The sequence below is a fragment of the Vulpes lagopus genome, chromosome 18 (assembly GCF_018345385.1).
Source record: "Vulpes lagopus strain Blue_001 chromosome 18, ASM1834538v1, whole genome shotgun sequence".
Taxonomy (NCBI): Eukaryota; Metazoa; Chordata; class Mammalia; order Carnivora; family Canidae; genus Vulpes; species Vulpes lagopus.
The window spans coordinates 21,768,974-21,786,411 of record NC_054841.1 but is presented as its reverse complement, the minus strand read 5'-3'; the positions used below and the strand labels follow the sequence as shown (position 1 = coordinate 21,786,411).

At 56.4% G+C, this 17,438-nt stretch overlaps 1 protein-coding gene across 4 annotated transcripts in view; it reads left to right on the top strand.

Moving 5' to 3' along the window:
• Positions 1-17,227, top strand: part of SRC (SRC proto-oncogene, non-receptor tyrosine kinase) — a 52,722-nt gene extending 35,495 nt beyond the window's left edge. For 2 of the 4 annotated variants that reach the window (XM_041732870.1, XM_041732871.1), the window contains exons 7-16: positions 5,445-5,477; positions 6,339-6,437; positions 6,586-6,689; positions 8,439-8,588; positions 10,041-10,196; positions 12,225-12,404; positions 13,532-13,608; positions 14,277-14,430; positions 14,572-14,703; positions 14,993-17,227. In XM_041732870.1, coding sequence (XP_041588804.1) covers positions 5,445-5,477; positions 6,339-6,437; positions 6,586-6,689; positions 8,439-8,588; positions 10,041-10,196; positions 12,225-12,404; positions 13,532-13,608; positions 14,277-14,430; positions 14,572-14,703; positions 14,993-15,201 — 1,294 coding nt within the window. In that variant the 3' untranslated portion in view covers positions 15,202-17,227. The remainder of the gene's footprint in view (positions 1-5,444; positions 5,478-6,338; positions 6,438-6,585; positions 6,690-8,438; positions 8,589-10,040; positions 10,197-12,224; positions 12,405-13,531; positions 13,609-14,276; positions 14,431-14,571; positions 14,704-14,992) is intronic. The other 2 variants (XM_041732872.1, XM_041732873.1) reach the window with 1 other exon arrangement.
• The last annotated feature ends 211 nt before the right edge of the window (positions 17,228-17,438 follow it).

Sequence of the window (17,438 nt, the reverse complement as noted above, 5' to 3'; positions counted from 1 at the left end):
TCCCCAGCCACCTTCCTGCTCACCCTCCCGCTCTCCATCCTGACTGCTCAGCGTCCACTGAGTGCCAGCTGCATGCAGGGTCCAGTGCCGGCCCAGTGAGGCCTGGGTGGAGAAGGGGCCCTTCCTGGAGCCAGTGTGGCAGGAGAAGGTGGTGCGAGCTCCAGTCCAGACCAAGTGATAGGCAGAGAGGGCAGGGCTGGGGTCCTTGCTCATGCATTTTGGTTCCTGCTGTGTGCCCCCCTCTGGTGGTGACTACAGGGACTGGAAGGTTCCAAGCAAGTCCTCCAAGGAGAGGAGTGATGCTTTGGGGCAGGTGGAAGGGGCGGGAGGCAGGCAGTCCCTCTTGGAGGGGCGGTTTGCCGGAGAGGGCAGGGCGGTGGAAAGGCAGGAAGGAGCTGGGGATAGAGTAGGATTGGCCCCCCAGCGTCCTCAAAGGCCTGGCTGAGGAGATTGGACATCACCAACTCCAAGTGTGTCTTGCTCGGTCATGCCTCCCTACCCTTGTGCACGCTCTTCCCTCCGCCTGAAACACCTTTCTCCCGTCTCTGCCTGGCAAACTCCTATTCATCCTTCAAGATCCAGCTCAGGACGGCCTTCTCTGGGAGGCAAAAGGGAAAAGAGGTGCCAGGTGCTGTGCCAGGCGTTTCTACCCATGTCCTTGTATTTACTCCTCGATGCAGTCCTGCCAGGGCTCTGGTGACGGGGGAGGGGCTGTCTCCATTCTGCAAGCGAGGAAACTGAGGCTCAGAGTTGTGAAGGCCCTTGACCAAGGTCACACAGCTAGCAGGTGGCAAAGCCGGGGTGGAAACTCGGGCCCCGGCTCTCTCCCCATCTTTCCGCCCCTTGCGTGTCAGTCCTAGTGCCGCTCGGTGCCCTGGTGGTTCCAAGCGGTTCGCATCGGCCTCCCCCAGACCGGGAGCTCCTGGGGGGCTGCTCTCAGGTCTGCCGCCTTTGTGGGTCCCAGATCACCTGTCGCTCAGCGCAGCAGGGGGTGCCTCCCTGGTGTCACCAAGCAAGATGAACGACCAGTAATCAGCCACCATTTACAGTGCTCTGGCTGCCAGCCTGGTCTTAAGTTGCGTTGTTTTATTTATACGACACCACAGCCCCGGGAAGTGGAAACTCTGCTTTGCTTTATTTTGCACAGGAGGAAACTGAGGCCCCGGGAGGTGAGGTGACTTGTTCGAGGTCACACGGCTGGCGGTGGCAGAGCTGGGAGGGGCGGGCAGGCCCTCCCACCCACGGCCCTTGCAGGAGGGGCTCCGTAGAGGCACGGAGGACGAGGCGTGCTGCTGGGGAGGATGCTTCAGGGGGATCTCTCCCCATCTCTACCCGTGATGATGGGAAGGGCGCCTCAGGCTGGGGCCACAGCTTGAGTGAAGGTGTGGTGGGAGGGAAGGCTCTGGAAGCTCTGGTTCTGCTTCTCTCCTCATTCCTTCGCCCGGCCCCTCCCCTCCCTTCTTCCTGCTGTCCAAGTAGGGCTGACGGTGTTGGGCCAGGCCTGGGGCTGCAAGTGGTGGAGTCCCGTCCAAGGGAAGCGGTGACCTGCGGTGACCTGCCATGACCGGAGAGGGGGACTGGGAGCCCTTCCCCCGTCGCAGTGCTCAGCCACCCCTTTGCCTGAGAAGTCAGGTGGTGGGGGAGTTGGGGCCCTAGAGGAAGTGGGGGACAGGGGACTGGGGGCACTTAGTGACAGATGGGCCACCCAAAGTTGAGGTGTTCAGGCCTCATGGCCACCCAGGGACTACCCTGCATGTCCTGTCCCCGTTATTGCTTAGGGCCCATGATTTACACCTCCCGTCCCGCCCCTGGATGAAGGAGGGGCTTCCTGAGGCCAGCCTGTGGCTGGGCTGGGTGTCAGGGAGGGGTAGAGCTTAAGGACTAGCCCGTCTGTTGGTGGGGTTTGGCCAGGGCTTGCCGGGTCCTGGTCCTCACAGTAGCAGTCCTGGAGACCCTGCTCCCTGGATCTTCATGCCAAACAGCCCTGGGTCCCGGAATCCTGTGCGCTGTGTGGCCTGGGTCTGAGGAAGCCCAGAGGGTTCTGAGATCTGACTATCCTGAGCACCCTGCCCTGCTGTCTGAGTCTCTAGGAGTCAGGGCCCTTCTGAGTCTGACTCTGGGTTCTTCCCTGATCTGCTCTTTCCTCTGACCCAGATTCCAGCAGCTTCTCTGGGGGGAGCCCTCCAGCAGGCACTGATGTCTCCCCAACTCGTTCTGGGCACTGCAGTCCCACTTCCCACCATGGGGCAAGGGATACCTTTTTACCCTTCTCATGCAACCTGCCCTCACCTCACCCTGCTGCCTCCCCACTGACCATGTGCCCAGGCCTCAGGGAACCCTGGCTTGCTCGCAATCCCCAAAGTGCTTATCTGACCAGTCCCAACAATCCAAGTGAGTTAAATATAAGTTCCCAAACCAGAATAACTTCCCAGGTTCTGAAGCTGCCATACTCCCAATCTCTATGCCTGCATGGCCGGCTCAAGGATTAGGGTCCCAAAAGAGGATCCTGAGGCTCAGAGAGGTGAGGTCAGTTGTCTGAGGTCACACAGCTAGTGAACAGCACTTGGGGTGTAAAATTCAAGGACTCCTGGTCCAGTGCTTCTCTGACCACCTAAGGGAAGGTGAGGAGTGGGTCAGGGAATGTGTGTAATACCCTTCCTTCCTTCCCTTTTTCACATCCATCTGATAAGGACCAGGCCCCTGGGGAAGGTGCTAGATGTAGTAAATCTGCTCAGACTGATAGATGACTTCTAAGTCTGGGCTTAGGTTGGTGTCGCTGCCGGACTGGACCCATCTGGGAGGCTGTAGGGTCCCTCACTTGGGACCTACCCAAGGCACGTTTGAGCCTCCCAGACAATGGACATAGCAAGATGTGGCTTGATAGCTCCTTTTCACAGGTGGGCCTAGATGATGTCACAGTAATTATCTTAGTTGGCCCTAAGCCCAGCTTATTGATGACTGATACACTTTGCCTACAAGGGAGATTCTGGGAATATTATTTCCTTTTTATAGATGAGGAAATTAAGACCCAGAGAAGATAGGGTACTTGCCCAAAGTCACATAGCAGATCCTTATTGAAGACTGAGACTGAGCTGCTTTGGTTTTTTTTTTTTTTTTTCCTACTTCAACTATACATTTTATTTAATGATTTGCTTTCTTTACTAATCATTATGACAGAGATATCTTGCCATGTCAGTACATCTAGCTCCTCCCTCATTCTTTCCCCATATTGCATAGTGTAAATATCTTAGAGAGTAATCTCCATAATGTCTTTGGGACATTTCCTGTTGCTGGGCATTTAGACTATTACAAATATTTTCCCTTCATCAGCTGCTTTGGTTTTTAATAAATAAATAAATTAATTAATTTTGCTGCTGTAGTTTTTAAAAACATTTTGGAGAGTAGGGAGGGGTCCCACAGAGATACAGATTTAATTGTTTTTCTTTTTAAAGCCAAATCAAGATACTAACAGCTCATGAACATGGAGCCCCCACTATGTGCCAGGCCCTGTGCCGGTATTTTACATACTTGGAAGGAGGCCTGAGTATCCCTACAGGTGGGCAGGTGGGGAAACTGAGGCAGGGCCTCAGTCACATAACCTGCAAATGGTGGATGGGATGGTGCCCAGGGAGGTCTGACTCTTGGAGCTCAAGCTCTTAGATACCTCTCCAGCTGGGGCCAGGTCAAAGTTGGACCTTGGGTCCATTGTGAGACTGCGGTGTACCTCACCCCTGCCTTGTGAACTAAATAAAACCGTAGATCTGGACTTGAAACCCCAAACTCACAACTGGGCTGGTATCAGGGAGCTGGAGAATCTGCTGGCTGAAGTCTGGGTAATGTCAGCAGGATTGAACCCCCCCCTTGATTCCGGGGCCCTGCTTGGCTGACCTCTGGGCACATACTCCTTGCCGGCCTTCCACTCTTGAGTGTGTGGATGGGGGCTCCCCAGAGGCCAGCCAGTTTGCAGACTCTGGCTTTGTCAATCTGTCTCATTTTGTTGCCTCTGACCTAGATCTTGGCCCAGTCTCCTGCCCCTAGCCCTGCTGCCTCCTCCTCTAGCTTCCCCTGGCTTTTCTGAGGGTCTCTGAGCCTCTGAGTGGCCTGGGGAAGCTGCAGGGGTCCAGGAGGGCCTTCTGTGTCTGGCTGTGGGCACTTGGGCCCTGGTAGTCACCCTTGCCCTGCCATTGATTTGCTATGGCTTTCGACAAATCACTGTCCCTCTCTGCCTTATTTTCCTACTGGAAGATCTCAGCTGTTCCCTGTAAGTTCTTGCTTTATAGCTTTGGGCAAGTCTTTGCCCATCTCTATGCCTCAGTCTCCCTACAAAGTACTAAGTTACTCCAGTCTGGGTGCTGTGTGGCTTTGGGCTGGTCCCTTGATGTTTCTGAGCCATGGTTTCCTCATCGGGGGGCTGAGGCCCACCTTCCTCACAGGGTGGCCTCGAGGATCACATGGGACAGACAGAAGCGGACACCCGTGGGTGTTTGCACAACAGGGGGATGGATGGTGGTCCTGGGCTTCCAAGGAAGGGCCTTCCCTGAGGTCGGCCGTGCCCCCTAACTCCAGAGCACCCCCTCTCCAGCGGAGACCGCCATGTGAGCTCATGCCCCTGCCTGAGTGTGCGTGCAGCAATTGCTCGGCTGAGGTGTTCCTCACAGCCCCCGGCCATGCTCCCTTCGCTGTCCGGAAGGCTCTCTATACCCTCTGGTTCAGCCTCGATGCACCCCTACTGAGCCCCCAGGTCTGGGTGCTCTCCAGTGTTTGGAGAGCTCTCCCAGCCTGCTTTCTCCTTGCTTCAACTACTCTATCTTCAAAATGGGTCGAAGACTGTGTCCAAGGCAGCTCAGAAGAATCAGGAGCCAGGGATCCAGGTTCAAGTCCAGACTGTGCAAATGTGGGCACGGGCCCTTTTCTCTGGGCCCTGGCACTGAGGAAGGGGGGCACATCCTGCCTGCTGTGCGTCTTCTCAGGGTCCTGGTTGCGGTGAGGTCCAAAGGCAGCCTTGGAGTGAGAAGCTCCGCAAGCGATCAGGCCCCACCACACCCCGCAGGGGAAGATTCCTTCTGATGTGGGAGTCAGGAGCCTGGGCCTGGCTGTGTGACCTTGAGCAGAGGCCTTTGCTTCTCTGGCCTGTCTTCCCATCTGCACGGTGGGAATGGAAGGGGGCTGAGCCCTATTTCCCAGGCAGCCTTTCCCACTGGCCTCCCCTCCCCACCATCCCCCTCCACCCCGCCCCAGACCCCTCCCCATCCCCTTCGGTTGCTTTGGATGTGAGGCCTCTGTGGCTGCCCCGCCTTGTCCCCTGTCCCCAGCACCGCCTGCTTTCCTGCTCTCTTCCTTGCTCTTTCTGCCTCTCTCTCTCACCACCCCCATCTCTGCCTCTTCTTTCCTCTTGGGCTCTCGCTTTCTCCTCTCTCCTCTGTGTCTCTGGACCCCCGCTCCAGCCAGACCTGGTTCACATTCAGATGGCTGCAAAGGTACTTCGCCCCCTCCCCACTCCCACCCAGGCCCAGGGGACCCGACTGTGCAGGGAGCTCCTCCGCCCCTGTCCCCATTTCCTCCTCATGGGGTAGTTAGTGTAGAAGTGCCCTGGGCTTTGAGTCTCTGCCACCTCAGCCCCTCTGACATGGCTCTGTGTGACTCTGGGCAAGTCCCAGCCCCCTTTGGCCTCAGTTTCCCCAGTAGGGTAGGATGGGTAAGCCGCAGGAAGAGGCCTGTAGTTTTCAGTTAAGGAGTCCCTTATGGATGACCAGTGGTTTGCAACAAAGGCAAGCATTGCTCTAGTGTGCAGGATCAGTGCCTGGATTGTCACCAAGCCCCCAAAGGGCCGCCCCCTACCTCCACCCAGGTCTCACCAGCTTCCAAATCTCAGGGCTTGGGGAGGCTTTGGAGATCTGATTTGACATCTGTCTTAGGCAGGAATCATCTCTCCTGTTACAACTTGCTTGCTTCCCAGAGACAGGGAGCTCCCTCCCTCATTCCCAAGACAGCCCTTGGCATCTTGAGATGGCTTGGTCTATTTGCAGGGAAGCAGCTTCCTCCCCATCCCAGGACTCTGCCCCCTGTGAATTTAGACCTCAGGCTGACCAAGGTCAGTCCTGCCACAGTCCTGGACAAAGTCCGTCTGAGTTAGCTTGGGCCAAGAGGCATCTGGGCTGGGGAGAGAAAGAATTCTGGGCCAGCTTGGCCTGGTGGCACGAGAACTCCAGCTGGTCCCACAGCTCCCAGCACCTCACTTGGCCTTGGGGACCCCCAGCACAGCACCTGTGAAGATTGCAGCATTGGGCCCACCACTGACGGCTCCTTCTCCTTTGCTCCTTTCCTCTCCCCCTCCTTAGAGAGGGTGACTGGTGGCTGGCCCACTCGCTCAGCACGGGACAGACAGGCTACATCCCCAGCAACTACGTGGCGCCCTCTGACTCTATCCAGGCTGAAGAGTGAGTATGGAACCTGGTCTCTTGCCTGCCCCCTATCCCCGCAGGTTTGGAGCTTCTCTCCTGGGTTGGAGTGGGTGGAGTGTCTGGAGCCCTGGCGCAGCAGGTAGATGGAAGCCCGGGTCACCAATACCACCCTCCTTCCTCCTAGGTGGTACTTTGGCAAGATCACCAGACGGGAGTCAGAGCGGTTACTGCTCAATGCAGAGAACCCAAGAGGGACCTTCCTGGTGCGAGAAAGCGAGACCACGAAAGGTAGGAGTGCTCCTTTTTGGCCAATGAGAACTGAGCCTTTTGTGGGTTGTTTGAGCTGGGTATTGTGGAATGAATAGGAGTTTGGTATCTGGAGTTGGGTAGGAAGAGCCCTCCAGGTGGAGTAAGTGGTAGGATCAACGGCAGGGAGGTACATTTGAGGAAGACTGAGATATCCAGGGTGGCCAGAGATGCAGCAAATGGTGATACTTAGCCTCTCTGGTCTCACTTTCCTCAGATGAGGAATGTGCACAGGCTGTCGGGAAGCCTGGGGGTTACACAGCCAAAGACTTATTTCCAGGATGGGTGCGGATGAAGTAGGCCCTTCTTCTCCTTTTCCAGGAGCTTCTAGAGCTGGACGAGGTGCCAGGAGCCAGCTTTGCCCTTCCCCAGCTGTCCTGGTCCTTGTTCCTCTTTCATCCCTCCCTCAGCCAGAGAACATAGGTCATCCCCTCTCTAGCCCCTCTTCAAGTGGGTTGCAGGCTACCTGACACCATGGAGACAAAGCTGGGCCACATCCTGTGGGCCTGGGGTTTAGTGGGAAGCAGAGCACCCATGTCATGTGTGTGCATTTATGGGCAGTTGTGTGCCAGGCATGCCATGTGTGAGTCCAGGCATGTGTGTGCACATGGGGGTGGAATTGTCTGGGTGTTACCGTGGGAGCAGATAGTTGTGGGTTTGTCTTTGTGCCTGGGGGCTTGGGGAGTGCATCCCAGTGTGAGCATGGGCATGCCTGTATATGTGCACATATACATGTGCTCAGGGGCTGGCTTTAGGCTCAGGCTACAGGTGTCCACATGTGTGTGTCCTGGGCCATGTGTTTAGTTGTGGTTGCCCAACGCAGGCTTTAGAGACCTGGTTACGATTCTGTGTGCCTAACTGGCTGGGTGACCTGAGGCTAGCTGCTTTCCCTCTCTGGGTCTCATTTTCCCCTTCTTTACACTGGAGATTGTAACTCGCAGTTGAGGACTGTCCAGAGGGCCATGGGCTGTGGGGCCTGTACCCTACCTTCTGAAAAAGGCTCTTTCTGGCTGGTGAAGCCTCTACCCCAGGCTTCTCTTGGGCTCAAGTTAACAGAGGCTCCTAGCCAGGCCTGCTAGGCAGGAGGAAACTTTTCCAGCCAAATGCTTTCCCAGGCTCAAGAGAGTCAGGGAGGAGGCCACCAGGGCTGGCCCCTCTTGGCTTTGGCGGCCTGAAGGCCACACCCAGCACATGGCCTCCTGCCCAGGCTGTAGCTTTAGCCAGCCACCCACTCCTGCCTGAGCCCAGGGTGTTCAGGAAGTGTGGGGCAGAGAGGGGAAGCAGTTAAGCCAGGGACACACAACCATTTCTGGCTCCTAGCAAACATTTATTGAGCACCTACCATGTGCCAGGCCCTCTTATAAGTGGTCTCAAATTTTCCTGGCATCCCTGGGAGTCACCCTGTTGTGTAGAAATGGAAACTGAGGCCCGGGGAGCAGGTGACTGGTCCAGGCCACCCAGTTGGGATAGACACTCTGCCTTGAAGATCTTGCCAGGGCCAAGAGTGCATGGAGAGGTTCTCTGATCAGGTGCCCCTTTGCTCACTGGGCTCTGCCTTGATGGCCACCCACAGGCTAGGTGCTCCAAGATAGGGCAGACTGGACCTGGCTCTGGCCTCCATGTCCTCCCGTGCTGGGTAGGCACAGAACCACATTGAGTGCTGTGGCCTGAGGGGGAGGTGGGGGGGTTGGGCACATGGGGTCACTGCTCCTCTCTGGTCCCACCTTGCAGGCGCCTACTGCCTCTCTGTGTCGGATTTCGACAATGCCAAGGGCCTCAATGTGAAGCACTACAAGATCCGCAAGCTCGACAGTGGTGGCTTCTACATCACCTCGCGCACACAGTTCAACAGCCTGCAGCAGCTGGTGGCCTACTACTCCAGTGAGGGCCAGCAGAGCGGATGCTGGGAGGGGGGGCCTTTGGGGCCAACACGGGGCTGGGGCTTCTGTTACCCTGGTTGTGTGGAGCTCCTTTGTCCCCCTGCCCCTCCTCTCCCTTCCCCCTTCCCCCTCCTCTCCTCCCCCCCTTTTTCCTCCTGGATCCTCCCATGCCCTCCTCCCACCAGGCCCACCCCCCTCTTTCTCCCCCTCTGCAGCTGGCTGGAGAGGAGGGCACAGCCTAGAGGGGAGCAGGGAAGGGAGGGGGGCTGAGGCTGGTGTCGTTTGTCTCTGCAGCCCTAGGACCAGTCTGAACCGGTTGCTGGGAGGGGAGGGGGCGGCTAGACCTGCTGCAGCCCATAGCCCACAGAGGGAGGAGGGAGTGGGAGGGAGCATAGGTGGCTGCGGAGGGAGCCAGGGTGAGGGCTTCAGGTACACACACACACACACACACACACACACACACACACACACACACACGTGTGTGCGCAGGTCATGGGGGGTAGCATGCATGCAGTGTCTGCACATTTTGGGGCTTCCCTGGGGACACCGAGGGCTCAAGGGTCTGTGTGTACTCACGTGGGTGGGTCTCTGTTGGTGCCTGTGTGTGTGGCCGTGGACTCTGTGTGCAGGTATGGTCTAACTTGAGCGTGCCAGTTTGTCCCCATCCTGTGCCACCCTCCTCTCCTTCAGCTGGGCTGCCCGACACCCTCTATCATCTGCCACCCCTCTGTCTCCTTGGCTCTCATTCTGCAGTTCATTCTGCACACTGTTCCCCCACAGCAAAGTCAGTCTCAGGATAGAGACCCCCAAGTGGCTGCTCTAAACCTGGCTGGCCTCCCTGCCTTACCTGGGGCCCCTTGCCCCCATTCACTCTCTTGCAGTGCCTCTGGCCTCCTTTCAGTTTGTGCAACCAGAGGCTTGTTCCTCTCCCAGGGCCTCTGCATGTGCATGCGTGGTGCAAACCCTCTGTTTGGAGTGGTGGGCCTTAGTCAACCACTCACTGTCCTGCAGACCCAAGCTCAGGGGCCACTTCCTCAGGGAAGCCTTCCCAGACTCCATCCAACCCATCTGCTGTGGCACCCACGGCTCTCCTCCGTCACACTTGTGGCTGGGAGGTGATTAAGGGAGGTGGGGCTCACTTGGCACTGTGAGCTCCCCGAGGGCAGGATTCCACTGGGCTTGTCCGGCACTGTGTCCTTGCCACTGTCCGTGGTGGCCACCCTTTAAAGTCTGCTGAATGAATGAGTAATTCGGTGAGCATGTGCATGAGGCAGTGTGGGCCTGTGTGGGGTGAGGGTGTGGACACTCAGGTGTGGATCCCTGGCCTCAAGGGCATCCTTTGTGTCCCCAAAGCCTGTGTGTGTACCATACCATGTGTATATCAGACTGTGGGACGGGGAGGTCCCAGGGCAGACCCCCTGCCTGAACTCTACCTCCCTGCCTCTGTCTTCAGAACATGCCGATGGCCTGTGCCACCGCCTCACCACCGTGTGCCCCACATCCAAGCCACAGACTCAGGGGCTGGCCAAGGATGCCTGGGAGATCCCTCGGGAGTCTCTGCGGCTGGAGGTCAAACTGGGCCAGGGCTGTTTCGGAGAGGTGTGGATGGGTAAGGCCTTGCCTCTGCCCCCAGAGGAAACCGTGGTCCCCTTGGGGGGGCTCTGGTGTCCCCAGTCGAGAACCAGGGAGATGTCCATCCCATAGGACAGCTCAAGGTCCCAGGGCTCCCCCACAACCCTTCACCTCCATGAGTCTCAGTTGCCTCTGCTGAACAGTGGGCTCTATTTTTTTTTTTTTTTTAAGATTCTGTGTATTTATTCATGAGAGACACACAGAGAGAGGCAGAGGCAGAGGGAGAAGTAGGCTCTCTGCGGGGAGCCCAATGTGGGACTTGATTCCAGGACCCCGGGATCACACCCTGAACCAAAGGCAGACATTCAACTGCTGAGCCACCCAGGTGCCCCCAGTGGGCTGTGTTTTAAAGGTGGAGCTCCCCCACACCTCTGCAAACCATGGCACCTGTTTGCCGAGAGCTGCTTGGGGCTGGGCATCCCGATTCCCCAAAGATGCTGTGTGGTCCAGGCCAGGTGGCTCCACTGTGAGTCTTAGTCCTCCTCAGTGTAAAGTGGAGATGAGGATAATAGGACTCACCTGCGGACTGTGAGAGAACGCTGGCCCAGTGTGCATCCACACGTTAGTGCTTAGCCGCGGGACGTGAAGCCTCAGCTCTCAGAGGGAGTGCTTGGAAGCACAAGGTCTGGCATGTTCTGGGCCTGTTCACGATCTCCTGTCTAACCCTGGAGAAATGGCAAAACTGTCCTTGAAAACAAACACCATGAAACCCTGACAAAACCCAGGCACCCTCTGCTTGATTCCTGCTGCCACAGAGGAATCAGGGAGGTTGGTGTGAGACAGGCAAGACAGTCTTAAGCCCGTGGCTTCAGCTGGGGAATCATCGTGTGCCGTCATGTAAGCCCCAGTGTTCATTTGGCACCACTGTCTCCACTTTCCTCCTCTCAGGGGAGAGCAAGGACAGTTCCTGGGTGGGAGGCCCTGCAGGGACACAGGCCTCCAGGCTGGTCAGGCCAAGTCAGGAAAGGGGAAGTGCTGACTTTTAGCTGGGGAGAGGGGAGGGGGATGTTCCGGAGACTGCAAAGACTCACTCCTGGCACACGTGTGTGGTAGTAGCTGTGGACACTGCAGGTAGGCTCATGAAGTGGCAGGTATGGATCCCCAGACATTGTGCTGGAGGTGCCCCAGAGATAGGCCTGGGCCCCCACTCTCAGATGGAGGCCCAGAGACTGGGAGGAATGGGCCCAGGGCCACTCATCAGAGGACCTTGGGTCCAGTGTGCTAAGAACTTGGATTAAACACACTGCTCTAGCACACAACTTCCCCCAAGTCCTCTCAGTGTGAAAATCCAGATAATAATAAAATGACAAGTGTAACTATTATTTACCGAGCCCTCACAGTGGGTTGGGCCCAGAGCCTAAAATCTCATTTAATTCTCAAACAACCCCGCAGGGAGACACTATAACATCTGCATTTTCCAGAGGAGAAGACAGGCTCAGAGAAGGGAACTGACTGGCCCACGGTCTCACTGCTGTCAGGAGGCAGAGTTGGGCTTCAAACCCTGGCCAGTCTGACCTTCAAGCCCTCATGTGTCTGGTCCAGGCCTTGCTTTTTAGAGAGCATGCCCCTCGTTGAGGTGGCTTTGTCCTGAGGCCAGCTCTGCTTCCCCCGCCAGCCCCATTCATTTGCTAACTCCTGACTCACCTCCTATGTGCTGCCCAGAAGGAACACAGTCACTCAGGAGAGAGTAGTTGAGTTTTGGGGCCATGATTGTCCATCTCTTTGGTGAAAGTGCTGCTTTTTGGGACATTCCTAATAATGGCAATCCCAACAAAAGATCAACGGCCACTGTTTCTTGAGTGTGTACCAGAGATTCATTCCATCCTTTTAATAACTCCCTGAGGAGTGGCCTGTCGTGGCTCAGAAAGGGGCTGGACCTTGGCTGGGCTTGTCACGTGGCTAGGGAGGCCAGGGCTAAAACTGGTATGCAGGCAGGCAGATGCGGGTCCCTGTGGGATGTAAATAGGGGGGCCTTCACTGAGGCAGCCTGTACCCCTGTCCACAGGAACCTGGAACGGAACCACCAGGGTGGCCATCAAAACCCTGAAGCCAGGCACGATGTCTCCAGAGGCCTTCCTGCAGGAGGCTCAGGTCATGAAGAAACTGAGGCACGAGAAGCTGGTGCAGCTGTACGCGGTGGTGTCTGAGGAGCCCATCTACATCGTCACAGAGTACATGAGCAAGGGTGAGGCCCGAGAGACCCGCGTGGAGATGCATGGGGCAGTCTCTTCCTGGGCAGGAGGGCACGCGCTTCATGTCCCCCCAGATCTAGAGTGTACATTTTATTTTACTTATTTATTTTTTAAATATATTTTTAAAAAGATTTTTTAATTTATTTATTCAGAGAGAGAGAGAGAGAGGCAGAGACACAGGCAGAGGGAGAAGCAGGCTCCGTGCAGGAAGCCTGACGTGGGACTCAATCCTGGGTCCCCCGGATCACACCCTGGGCTGCAGGCGGCGCTAAACCACTGTGTCACCCGGGCTACCCTAGAGGGTACATTTTAAAAGGTGGAACAGAATAGAACCAACTTGTCATGTCAATGGAAAGTCAAGCCAAAGGTTGCCTTTTTCATTTTGTTTTGTTTTTAATGATTTCCCACAATGCATCTTTTCTCCCTCCAGTTTGCTGGTTTTCTAAAGCCATCTGTCATTCTGCAGCTGAAAGAGAAGTCCCCCAACCCTCCAAGCTGAGCCACTTCTGGGACAAGTCCCTGGCTTGACCTTTACTTAATTTTTAAATTAGTTAAATTATTCAAAATGTGCTTTTCGGAGGCATAATTTGCAGATGATAGAATCCACTATTTTAAGCATCCAGTTCGATGAGTTTTAACAAACGGACAATCTGTGTATCCCTTACCACAACTGAGCTACAGGAGATCTCCCCAGAAAACTCTCTTGTTGCCCCTTGCAGACAAGTACCTTCCAGCGCTCAAGGCAGGTAGTAGCTCTTTCTCTGTCATCACGGGTGTTTCTTCTAGAACTTCACATGTGTTCTCATTTACATCCGAGGTTCATCCTTGTCACATGTATCAGTAGTACGTTTCGTTTTTATCGCTGGGCAGTAGCAGTGCATCGCAGGGATGGACCACAGTCTCTGTGCTCCTGGAAGGAGACATTGGGTTGTTTCCCATCCCACTTTGCCTTCTGAGTGATGAATGCTGAGTGAGTCTTCCTTCCGAGATGGGTTTATGTGAAATCTGCTGTGCCGCTTAGAGCGAGGCTGGCCTGCGGAGGTGGACAGGATGTGGGAATCGCTGCTTCCTGGCTCAGGGAGGACAGGGCTGGGACTAGTGCCGCTTTCTTTCCTCCCAGGGAGTCTGCTGGACTTCCTCAAGGGGGAGACAGGCAAGTACCTGCGACTACCTCAGCTGGTGGACATGGCTGCTCAGGTGAGTCCACCCCTCCCACCTCTCACAGCCTTGGCCCTAGGACACTCCGTCCCTCTTAGCTCAGTAGCTCAGCTGGTTTTATCCGCATGAGGGATCCCTCCAGGCAGCTTGCCTTGACTGCCCCCCACACTCTTAGATCTCAACACATTTACTACCAGGCAGAGAAAATAATCTTTGCTGGGCCAGTATCCGAGGTCAGTGAGGAGGTTATTCAGTCACTCAATAACCATGCATTAGAACTTGCATGCTGTAGGTGGTGCTCAACAATCATCTCTTCATTAATCCTTATCCCAATCAGGGGAGGTAGGACTGGCTGTCACTCCGTTGACATAAGAAAACAGGTTCAGAGAGGGGACTCAGGACAGCAGGCGGGACCTGGCCCTCGCCTGTATCGGTGGGGCATCTGGGGCCTCTTTTTCATGGTCACCTGCCTTCCGGGCTGTATCTTGTCTATGTTTCCTCTTTGCCCTTTGTCCTGCATTTCCTCTTTCTGCTAAGCTCTGGTCCTGCTTTCTGTGCCAACGGTGCTTATTGTAAGCAGACTTTACTAGACAGAAGACTGGGAAGGGTAGGGCATCCGATTGGCTCTCTGGGCCTGTGACCCGTGACCTTGGGGACAGGGGGGCGGGGGTGGTCCCTGAGCTGGGTTCCTTGGGTTCTGCCCGCAGATCGCCTCAGGCATGGCCTACGTGGAACGGATGAACTACGTCCACCGTGACCTCCGTGCTGCCAACATTCTGGTTGGAGAGAATCTCGTGTGCAAAGTAGCCGACTTTGGGCTGGCCCGGCTCATCGAAGACAACGAGTACACCGCCCGGCAAGGTGGGCAGGGTCTGGGTCTGCGCCATCTGGCCTTCTCTGAGCCTGTTTTTGCCTCTGTCCAGTGGGGATGAGAGTGGTACCTCCTGGCAGCATGGTCATGACACTCTACTGAGCCTCCCCTGATCTTTCTCCCTCCCGCAGGTGCCAAATTCCCCATCAAGTGGACAGCTCCGGAAGCGGCCCTCTACGGCCGATTCACCATCAAGTCAGATGTGTGGTCCTTTGGGATCCTGCTGACGGAGCTCACGACAAAGGGGCGGGTGCCCTACCCCGGTAAGAGGGCTCTCTGTGGCCCATCTTTGATCCCTGAACCGCTCTGCCCTGGTGATCTAGGGCAAGCCACACCCCTTCCCAGGCTCAGTTTCCCCATCTGTATAATAAAGAGGTTGAGTATCCCATCTTAGGGGCTCTCTGGTCAGGGCTCTCTGCCATGGGAGGGGACTTACCCGTGATCACACCCCCCTGCCCTAGGCGAGAGGTCATCTCTGCTCTCCTCATCATCCTCCCCCTACCTGGCTTTCCTCACCAGAGCTAGTCTCCTCATGCTTCCCTCTACCCACAGGGATGGTCAACCGCGAGGTGCTTGACCAGGTGGAGCGGGGCTACCGGATGCCCTGCCCGCCTGAGTGTCCCGAGTCCCTGCACGACCTCATGTGCCAGTGCTGGCGGAAGGAGCCTGAGGAACGACCCACCTTTGAGTACCTGCAGGCCTTCCTGGAGGACTACTTCACATCCACCGAGCCCCAGTACCAGCCGGGAGAGAACCTATAGGGAGCAGGCTACAGGGCCAGACTGGCTTCTCGGCTTGGATCCTGGGCTGGGTGGCCCCTGATGTAGGATCTTGCCTCCCTCCGTCTGCCTGCATTGATCCCCTCTGTGGGGCTGAATTGTCAGTGATGAGGCCCCTCCCTCTTTTGTGGCATGGAAGGTCTTGGGGCCTGGGGTGGCCTCGGGGACAGGGTCCAAGGCTGGCACAGTGACTGCATCCCGGCTCCTGCTCCGGCCACATGTGTCCCCCCAGCCTTCCCTTCTGGAGCTCTGTGCTGCTCAGCAAGAGGAAGCAGGAAGAAGGACGGGCTACTCCCCACATTGGCTCCTTCCCACTTCCATGTCATCCCAGGTCTGCCTCCAGAGCTGGCCGAAGAGCCTTTCCAAAGAGGAGTGATGGGCCCCTGGCCCACGGCCTGCCCATCACCCTACCCCTTGCCGTCCATTTCTGAAACACCTGTTGGTGGAAGCTGCTGGCTCCAGGCCCCTCTGCCACGGCTCCCTGGCTGGGCAGCTGAGGTGTAGCTTGACTTCATGGTGGTGGGTAGGGTGGGCACGCCCCTCAAATCCTGTTCTTAGACCCCATGGACCCTGAGAGATCACCAATTCCTTGTCCTCATAGTACCCCTGGGGAAACAGTCCAGAGAGGGGATGTGACTTGCCCAAGACCACAGAGAAGTTCAGGGTTGAGGTGGGTTCGGAACCCGGTGCTCCCTCTGTCTTCCTCAGGAACCAACAAGATTGTCCTTGGAGGCAGCGTGGACAGCCCAGGGCAGCCTAGGGGACCAGGGGCCTGAGGCTGAATTAGAGATAGCAGAGAGAGTCCTGCTGCCACTGCCTGCCTGGCGGGGCTGCTGTGCAGGGAGAGAGTGGAGGGGGACGGAGGGCGGGGCTAGGAATGAGGGGTGACCATGCAGGCGTTGGGAAGATGTCGAACAGAATGTGAGTGGTTTCTCATCCTTGGGGCTAGCCAGCATGAAAGAGAGTGAGCTCCCAGGCTCCGGAGGCAATTGAACAGAAATAGAAGATCTAAGTGGTTGGGAGGTCCTGGCCTCAGGAGGAACCCCAGTTTGTCCTGTGTCATTTCAATGCCTGGCGCCTGCCCCCCTCCCCAAGTTGGCACCCCTTAACTCATGAGCGGGGAAAGGAGTACCTAATGCTGGGGTGGGAGAGGATGAGTGTCCGCTGCTATGTGCCAAGCCTGGCTGTGCTGGCGGTGTGACCTCGGGTGGCCCCTGCTTCCTCCCTCGGCTGCAGTGTCTGCCTTCATGTGTGGCCGTGGCCTCTGCAACTGCTCTGCTCCAGACCCTGTGGCCTGGCATCACTTGGTGAGCCCCGCCTGGGGCGTCCGGAGGCTCTCTGGCCCTAGCTCTGGTGTTTAGCCTTAGGGTATGTGGTGGCTCCTCCCTGGGCCTCGGTGTGCCCATCTTAAAAGGGGTGGCTGACGGTTTGTGGGCATCTTGCCAAGGGCCCCTATGTGTGTGTATGTGCGTTGTGTGTGTGTGCACATGTGTGTTCTTCCATGTGTGTCCATATTTAACATGTAAAAATGCCCCCCTGCTCTGTCCCCGAGACATGTTGTACATTTCACCCACAGCCCCCCATCATAGCAATAACATTCCTGCTGCCAGGGGTGCTCGAGCCAGCCAGGCCCTGCCAGTGGGAAAGGAGGCCAAGCGGTGCCTGCCTATGAAATTTCAACTTTTCCTTTCATACATGTTTATTACGCAAGTCTGCTGTCCGTCCCAGTCGGATCTGGGCTCGCTGACCCCGGCGTGCTCTCAAGTCCCCCTTCCAGCTGCCCGGGGCCCTTTGTATAAGGTGTCCTAATACTGTTTTGTTTTGTTTTGTTTTTTTAAATAAACAGTGTTTTGTAGATTTCAGATGACTATGCAGAGGCCTAGGGGACCCTCAGCTCTGGGCAGGGCCTGGGGGTCCCAGATTTCACGGCCCAGGCTTGGGGGGAGGGATCCAGAATTGGTTGTAAATACTTTGCATATTGTCTGATTAAACACAAACAGACCTCAAAGTTTGGCCGGTGGTTTATTGAGCATCTACCGTGTGCTGGAGAGTGAGAGGGGTGGGATGTGAGGACAGACTGTGGTGGGAGGGGCCTTGTTCGGGCCATGCTGGTGGCTAGAGGGCTTTAGGCCAGGGGGAGACGTGATCAGATTGGAGACAGACTGCACTTGTCTAGGGAGTGAGCACATCTGGCAGAGGCTGGCTTGTGTCTGACATGC